We start from the raw sequence: 9704 nt of genomic DNA, 5'->3' as shown, positions 1-9704 counted from the left end.
AAGGTTTTCTCGTTTCTTTGAATCTGTGGTTTAGCAGCATGTCAGTTCTGATCAAGATCTAATGATTAAATGCATTCTAGCTGTAATCATCTTGTTTTATCTGTTGGGAACAATACTAATGTATATTTTTTTTTATTACATTATGATTTGAGGGGGACATAGCTTTCCTTTTTAGCCAAATAAGTGATTGCAAAAGCAAATTGTTCATTTGCTTTATAAGCAGTACATAATGGCATAAGGAGAAAGACATTGATATTCATACATGCCAATTTACCTTGCCATTGTATAAGTATATATGGAAGCATACACACACATATATACACAGCATGTTTGGGCTAAATTTGACATTTCTTTATGTCTCGTTTCTCCAAGAACAGCTTGAGGTATTGTTGAACAGTCAATGGCATTGGAGAGCATAGAAATTAATGTCATAGTTAAGAAAAAGTTAGCTGACATGGAGGAATGGAAACCATCTGAATATTGGAAAAGACATATGTATCATGATGATTCATGCCAGCTATCAAAATGCTGACACCGTTATTGCTACTCAATGCTCTGTGAATACTGTAAAGGCTGTCAGATGTGATATGGACAGCTGCACCAGAGACTACGAGGTTATAACCAGCAGTAAGGGACACAGAAGATATTCTGGCTGCTTCTGCATACCAGATTTCATTCCCACATCATTGGACAAGGTCTTAGGCTCACTTTAGATGGATGTGTGAGGCTGCTGGAGACTGTGGTCAATCTCTGGCTGGAGAGGGTTACTGCTGAAAGACCATATGTGTGGCAACAGGACTTGGTTCCTTGCTGTACCTCTGGAAGAAGTCGGAAGTGGTTGTCTGAGAATTTGTGTTAATTCACCAACACCAATTTCTGGCTTCCTAATTCCCCAATTGTAATCCCATGGATTACTATGTGTGGGGCATAGTTGAGAAAGACAGCAACTACTCTGTTTGCAACATACTTTTATTTTTGGATGGGATTTTGTCTCTTCTTTTTTCTAATTTAGCCTGAACCCCATGTATACATGCATATATATATATTTGTGTGTGTATATTTTCTGCCAAAATATTGCCTTGGTATTTATTCTGTGAAAACACTAACCATTCTTTGTTATAATACTACCTGGATTTACCTTGGATTTTACCCAAGGACATACAGAAATATAAACATACCCTCAGAAATATGAACTGTAAACTTTTTCTTATTTCCTTACTCTCTACTCTTCTATTTCATTGCTTATTAGCTGTGAATGACAAGCAAAGACTCAGAAACATGTCCCTGAATGCAGGCTGGGCTGGGTGGAGGAGTTTGTCTCCCCCTCGCAAGTGTCAAGGCCAACAGGAAGCGGTCCAGCTTCTTAGGGCTAAATAGCAGTAGTATATTCCCTTATTGGGACTGTCACATTAAGTTGGCAGTATACAACTACTTTATATATATATAAGCTTGATGGGAGGAAAGATTGGGTGCAGTGGTAAGGTCCATTGAGTGTGTGTGCATAGCACTATGTTTATGTCTGTACACTCACTAGGACTTGCTCTTGCACCCATCTTGTCTTCATCCAACTTTACCCACCTTCCATTTTTCTATCTCTCATCCCTCCACCACTCTTCTAAGAATGGCACTATTTTGCTGCTGAAATCATGTGACTGCAAAATCTGCATATATTTCTTCCCCTTTGTGCTCCCATTATCATCCCTTTTCACTTTATTTCCCACCGATCACCTCTGCTCTCCGTGCTTCCACTTATCTCACCTTTAATATCCTTTCTTATCTGCTGTCGACACCACCACCTCTTGTTCCTTGTAGCTACCACTACATACTTCTAACTGTCATCTCTGTCCCTCTACATCTTTTCCTTATTTCTTGATCTATCTATATTGCTGCCTTCACCCTTCCTATACTGGAACTTATCACCTCCTCGCTCTTGGGTTATTTCTCTTCCCTTCTCCCCCCACCCTAGTACATTTTTTGCTACATTAACCTCTACCCTCACCTCTAACCACTTGTCACTCTCCTCTCACTTGTTCACCACCCCTTCCCAAACCTTGGTTCATATTCTCTCTTATACTCACTTTCTTGTATCTTAAAGTATGCTGTGACACCTTGTCACCAACATCATTGACTTCTTTCTAGCTACTCCCAGCCACTCCTATATAATGCAAGGTACCTATGTAATATGTATGCAGTGCCATGCATATTTGTTCATCCTAGGGTTTTGGTTATATGTTTGTCTGCATGTTTAATGATCATTTCTTGATATACCTGTTATTGTACAGATTATTTCTGCTTTTAACTCCAGCATTTATGTTATCCCTTAAGATATATTCTCTGTTCTTTTGGTTAAAGAGTATCATTTGTTGGGATGAATACTGTAATTAATAAGAATTTCTTTTCCTGGTGGTCTTTGACATAAATATCTGCATTAATATTATTTCTTCTTATTATCAAGGTGACTAGCTGGTAGAATTGTTGGCTTGCCAGGCAAAATGCTTAGTGGCATTTCGTTCATCTTTACTTTCAGTGTTTAAATTCTGGTGAGGTCAGCTTTGCCTTTCATCCTTTCAGGTCGATAAAATAAGTACCAGTTGAGCACTGAGATCAATGCAATTGACTTACCCGCTTTCCCAAAATTCGAAACCATTATTATTATTATTATTATTATTATTATGATTATTATTATTATTAGTGTTATTATTATTAGTGTTATTATTATTAGTGTTATTATTATTATTATTGTTATCATTATTCTTTCTATATTTCAGGTCACTTATAAAACTGGACTGATACCCTGAATTAATCATGGGAACGTGTTACTCTAAGTCAGGTCATGATGCGGCTGAGAGTAACACGAGGAGTCCGCCGATTCCTAAAGATTCTGCTGGAGGGCGCCACCAACCAAATGGATCACTATACGTGTATAAACCTGTCAAAGATCAGAGTGGGCAACCGGCCTCAGCGTCTCAGTCAAGTGCTGTAAGTGGACAAGAGAAAGGAGAGGAAGTCAAGATTAATACAATTGACAGTGGTATTGAAAGTCTAATATCTTCACAGTGCAACAAAGAGACAAAAGAGCTTGCTGAAAACAGTGAGTTACGGGAAGCAACAGACACATTTGAACTCATCGACAATGGACCATGTGCTTGTGGAGAGAACTGTGAAGTAAATGGTCATTGCAAGTTTGAATACTTGACCAAACTACCTGAGAGTAATGTTGATTGGACAACAGCATCAAGATCTTCTGCTGCAAAACTACCACCACAGCCTAGGAGACCTTACGAAACTAGTGTTATTCACCGTAAACCAAAATGCAAAGGACGTATTGAGAGAAAGTCCAGCAGGCTTTCCTGGAAGTCTACTGACAGTCTAGACTGGACACGAACTATGGTCACCAGCATGGATCGTGCCACAAGTCAAGTTTCTGATATTTTTGTTGATGATGTCAGTCTTCATGCTCCACTAGCACATTTTGACTCTATAGAGTTTTCTGGTGAAGATAGAGATGGAGATTCAGTAAGCATCTCAAAATATGGTCCAAAATCTACGACTGCTGCCAATGACAGTAACGTAGATATTTCTAGTACAAACTGTAGCAGTTCTGTGTTGCCAGGCAACCAGAGATGCATGAGTGTATGTGAAAAGAACATTGAAAATAAGGACAGATTCAGTGTTCAGTCTACAGACAATATCTTGTTAGCGACAAGAGAGAGCAAGCTTCAGGATCTTGTGAAGAAACAGCTTTCTAACCAATCACTTTTAGGATCAAGGTAAATTTGCTTAATACTTATTGATATTTCTATAAAGATGCTTTATCATTTTATCGTTCTTGTTTTAATTTTGGCAAAAGAAAAATATTCCACTAAAAATATCAGGTAGAAAACTTAACTTTAGTTGTTACTGTTATTATTCAGATTCAGGTTAATTCTGATCAACTGATGTTCAAAGATGTTCCAGATGTGACTATTCCATCTTTTATTAGACACAGTATATCTAGGACTAGGATGAGGCCTAACATACTTAAGGTGGTAAAGTGTGATTTTTAGGAAGATTTGGTTGCTTTTTTTTTAGTAGACAAGCAATCACACAGAGGCTCTCTTATTGATTCATATGTGATTTATATATTTATTTAGTTATTCACTATAGTAAATTTATTAACACTAACTTAATTAACTTGTTATTTTGATCATTAAGGATTTAGGTATTTTTTTTCTTTTTTATCATGAACTCAGGCATTTGGTTCTAACTCATGTGTCATCACTGTCATCTTGTAATTTAGTTGGTAGGTGTAAATATCAACTGGTTTATCAACATTACAATTAGACATACTTTGTACTCATTATATTAAATGGTGAAAATATTAAAAAACTAAACTATATTCAAATATTTGTTAAAAGTGGATGATAAATTGTCAACCTCCTATTTAGTTACAAAGAGAAGCTAATAAGTTGAATATTGAAAAACTTAAAAATTTTATTTTAAATGTATTGCTTTCAGGTATATGTTAAATAAATTTCTTCAGCTTTTAAAAAATGGAATCTAGTCATCATTTCTCTTTTCTTAATGCTTAAAAGTTTACAAAAATATAACATTGGTATTAAAAGGTATGAAATAATATACTGTCCATAGAAATTAGATGACTGGTGTTGATAATTGTTGAAACTTTTGAATAAATATAAAGAAGGCTTTGAAAACCATTTTGGGAGAAAAACTGAAAGCTTGTTTTAGTTTACGTTTACTATGTAATTAGTCATGCGGAATCTCCTAATCTCAACAAATTCAGACTACCTACTTAACTTACAAGCTTCATAAATAACACTAAAAGTTCTATATTGATATGAATATTTGCTTAAGAAGGGCTAGATATGGTTAGTTTACATTTAAAATTATGTAGTGCTATAGGTATTGAAATTACTTGAAGTTGACTGAGTGAAGAACTTGTAGACAAATAAGATGAAGTGATGTGTTTTTAGGATATATTGTGTGCTCAAAATATCTGAGTTTAATATATTTATTTTGACATGAAGATATTCTTTCAGAACATTTGTTGATGACTTTACCGAGAATATTTTATAAGTTTCTATAAGACATAGATTACATGATTTTTTTTTTTCTCACTAGAGTTGTAGGATTTAGCCCAGATCTATGTTACACTTGTTATTGAATTGTTTCTTGTTTTCATATCCCAAATGAAAGGTGTTGTTCTTTTTATTGTTTATTTCTGAATGAATGTATGTTGATTGTAGCAAGTTTTAAAGGAGTTTGACACGAGCTTCACACACACACACACACACACACACACACACACACACACACACACACACACACACACACACACACACACACACACACATACACACACACACACACACACACACACACATACACACACACACACACACACACACACACACACATGTATTATGGGTCTCTGTTTGACTTTGGTAGAGTGCATCTTTCAAGACAATTGAGATCCAGTGAACACATGACGTTATTACAGCTACATTTACACCTAAAAGGATTGGATGTTGGTTTATGTATTGAATTTATGCATGTATGAGAAGTACGTATGTAAACTTTGATAAGTAGAATATGAATGTTTAATGGTATTCTTAAAAATTTTATTGTATTTCTGAAGGAGTATAAATGTTTGGTAAATAACTTAGTGAAATTTAACAGTAGTTTTGCTGTTATATTAAATGGTGGGTTTTATCATTGTATATTTCATGGCACTTTTGTTATTTTTGAGTTTATTAGTATCATCTTTTTAACTAATTTTGTACATCCATTCTTAGCAAAGCAACATTGCCGCAAGCATCTTTGTTATTTAGATAATTCATAGCATTATATAGATGAAAACTCTTTCCATATTTATGCTCTTTACTTCTACGTAAATATTTTCATAAATTTTAATTTTTAATTCCTGTATATTTTTTAAATTTTTTATAAAAAATATTTGATGCTGAATTTTCATCTTTAAACATTAATTCTCAGAAAGGATATTATAATCTGTTTTTCACAATCTGAAGAAATTTAATACTGCAAGAATGCAAATCTGCAATATATTTACTTAAGGACAATCCTTTGAAAATCAATTGATAAAATTTTATGTATCAGCTTTTCTTTATATTTGTAGCATTCAGCCATTTTTACTATTTGTGTGTGTGTGTGTGTGTGTGTGTGTGTGTCTGTGTGTGTGTGTGTTTATGTAGTATGAGAAAGTAAACTGATATTTTGCACTGTTCTTGCTCTGAAATTCCTGTTGCTATTTTTGGTCCAACTAAAGGTTTTATTATAGATTACAGCTTATACATGTGCTGTGTATTTAGTCAACATAAAGTTTCTGTATACCGAGATTCTAATATTTGAAATTTCATAATATTCAATGTTTGAGAAGATATTTAGATATAAAACTAGAAATAAAAGTGATAGAGCAAGAAAAACTGCAATATAAGGAAGCAATACTTGAAAGAAGGCAGGGAGGAAGAGAAAACAGGGTGGAGTAAGAGAAGAGGAAGAAAAGGATACAGAAATGTAAAGAAGTATAAAGAAAAAGAGAAAAAGTTGTTAGAAAAGAAAGAGAGGTAGTTAGAAGATTGCTTGCTGGACTACACTGAAAGTTTAATACAATTAGCTACAGTAGAATTGTAGAGAAATGTGAGGAGTGTGGAAGTGAATAAGAAAGTTCATGGTTTGTGATTATGTAAGTAATTGACTGAATCAAGAAAGAGACAATGGTGAGGAAATTGTAAATATATTCAGAGTGTTGATGGTTGAGATAAGTGATAAAGAGAAAGTTACAGTTGTATAAAGGGAAAAAAATGGAAGAATGAAGGAAAAAAAATGTTGAGGTGGACAGTGACATGTATATTAACAGGACAGGAAAAACAACTAATCAATGCTTCAATGAAATAAAGCAAAAATGATTTAATTACCAAATTCAAGTTCTTTATCCACGTATGAAGAAAAAAGAGTTTTCCTAGACATCAAGTTAAATCTAGGGGTTAATATGAGGAATTTTACAAGGGTGTAAAAGCAACATAATCTAGATCCTTCAGAATATGCACTGGTGAATTAAAACAATGACCACAGTGTCTTAAAGTTTGTGATCCCTTTATAAATCAGTCTTAAGATCTCTTGTGAAACAGATGTTGTTTCATTCTGTGGATACCTTAAAAAAATGTGTACTGTTTATACCTGTTCTGAAAGGTATGTTCTACTAATTCTAAAAAAAAAAAAGGCATTGAGTGTAGTCTGCTAATCTTCATATTAGCACTGTAAACCAACTCCTTACTGAAGAATTTGTTGTCAAGATAGCATGGTAACATCACTTGGTTTAATCCTCCTGAAATCTTAAGTATATTCAATATCAATAAGACATTCTTAAGCCCATGAAAGCGAGCTACAGTTATTTTAGGAACTATAAGTTTTTGATTGCAGGCATCTTCAGAAGAAATGGTAATAACAGCCTTCCAAAATTTAACAAGCAACCAATGCATTTATGTTAATATCAGTTCACACCAAAATGCAAGTGCATATTATATGGATAGTGTGTGTGTGTGTATGCACATGCACACTAGCTATAAAATGGATTTGAAACAAATCAAGATTATTTCGTATAAAACAGATATGAGGGCTACCTTCATAAATCTAGTACAAGATTATTGTACTATTTATGCACGTAAAGATTTTAACATGCTTCTTCAGCTGGAAGGTGTTAAAAAGGTACTCTAATAATATTATAAAGTGATAGCTAGCTAACATGAGATTATTCAATGAGTTTAATTTTCACTTATACTGTTCATCATCATCATCATCATCATCATCATTTATCGTCCGCTTTCCATGCTAGCATGGGCTGGACGATTGACTGAGGACTGGTGGACCAGGAGGCGACACCAGGCTCCAATCTGATTTGGCAGAGTTTCTACAGCTGGGTGCCCTTCCTAACGCCAACCACTCCGAGAGTATAGTGGGTGCTTTTACGTGCCACCGGCATGAGAGCCAGTCAGGCGGGTACTGGCGACAGCCACGCTCGAAATGGTGTATTGTTGTAATTTAAAAAATATTTTGGACTGTCTTGTAGTCTGCTATATATTTTGCAATGTAATAATTTTGTTTTAGTGAAAGCATGTGATCTAGTGATTAGAGTGTTGCACTCATTGCAAGATTGTGGTTTCAATTCCTGGTCCAATGGGTGCATTGTGTTATTGAACAAAACACTTCAATTCATGTTGCTCTAGTCACTTAGCTTCAGATAAGTGGCCAATGACAGACTGGTGCCCCATTGAAGGGGATTTTGTGATCCTAATCACTTTCATACTGTGCAAATTGAGCAGCCGTGTTAGGACATGATACAGTAATGTCCAAGGATTGTTGTTGTTTCACTTGTTGGATTACAATATAGAGGGTGTTATTTAGTTCATGCTGAGCTACTTAAAGCTTACTCTCGATTCACCAAATTTTACTTATTGCAAGTATGGCAGTACTTGTTACTCTTTACCTGTAAATAAGTCGCTAAACTTTTTGTTATCATTTTTTATAATGTTTTTGTTACTGACATGACTGATGAAACAGGTCAAGTGGACATATGTATCACTTCTAACCACAAACCCACCATTAGAATATTATCATCATCTATTACCATCCATTTTCCATGCTGGTGTGGATTGGACAGCTCCAGGAGCCACACCAAGTTTCATAGTCTGTTTTGGCTTGATTTCTATAATTGGATGCCCATCCTAACATTAACCACTTTACAGAGTGTACTGAGTGCTTTTTATGTGACATCATCACCAGTGCTTTTTACGTGGCACCAGCACTTACAACAATGCTTTTTACTTGGCACATATCATGGAAAATCTCATTAATTCAAAATTACAAACCAATGAATTCTAGAAAATACTTTGACAATACTTAGGAAATTTACAGTTCCAAACATGAAAATTGTAAACTTCATGAATCAAACTGCTAAATTCAACACTACTTGAATGACTGCGTTTAAACAGAGCCATTGTAACATGCTACAATGAAATGCATGGTAAACAACTTGATAAAAATACAATAGTTAGGAACATCATCATCAGTAAAGTTCTATACAGGATTACACAAATATTGAGAATATTCAACAGAAAATAAAACCTAAAAAACAACATAATCACACAGGTAAATCACAAATGAAATTAACAAAAAAAAAAACAAAAAAAAACCCCAAAAACTATCAGACTTAACTGTTGAATAATTTTTAAATGCTCGTCAAAAACAACAAAAATCACCAACACTTTCCCCATTTTTTGTGATCCAAAGCAAAGTGTGTGAAAACATACTGTTCAACAATCATTTCATTCCAAGGGTGTTGAAATACCTTTGATACATTAATGGACTAATGGATTTAGGAATGATAGTGTTCCAAACTGAATGTAAAGGTCTAATTAATAATATGAAAAATATTTAATAAAAATGATCAGATTTGAACATAGACATGTTCACAGTCTATGCATCCACACACATACATGTATATACATTTATATTTACACATATGCATTTGCATATATGTGTGTGTGTGTGTGTGTGTGTGTGTGTGTGTGTGTGTGCGCGCACATGGACACATGCTCATACTTGTTCTATCATTGGACTGCAATTATGCCATAGCATTGCTTTGTAGTGTTAATCAAACATATCAACACTGGTTGTCAAATGGTGGA

General features: G+C 34.4%; 1 protein-coding gene across 40 annotated transcripts in view; it reads left to right on the top strand.

Moving 5' to 3' along the window:
- The window catches only part of LOC106879466 (uncharacterized), a 281512-nt gene that overhangs the window by 188639 nt on the left and 83169 nt on the right, over positions 1–9704 (top strand). For all 40 annotated transcript variants that reach the window (XM_089360052.1, XM_089360058.1, XM_089360008.1 and 37 more), the window contains one exon: positions 2769–3770. In XM_089360052.1, coding sequence (XP_089216178.1) covers positions 2806–3770 — 965 coding nt within the window. In that variant the 5' untranslated portion in view covers positions 2769–2805. The remainder of the gene's footprint in view (positions 1–2768; positions 3771–9704) is intronic.

The sequence above is a fragment of the Octopus bimaculoides genome, chromosome 1 (genome assembly GCF_046866305.1).
Source record: "Octopus bimaculoides isolate indiv1 chromosome 1, ASM4686630v1, whole genome shotgun sequence".
Lineage (NCBI taxonomy): Eukaryota > Metazoa > Mollusca > Cephalopoda > Octopoda > Octopodidae > Octopus > Octopus bimaculoides.
Note: the sequence above shows the minus strand (reverse complement) of the source record. Positions and strands in the feature narration are given on the sequence as shown.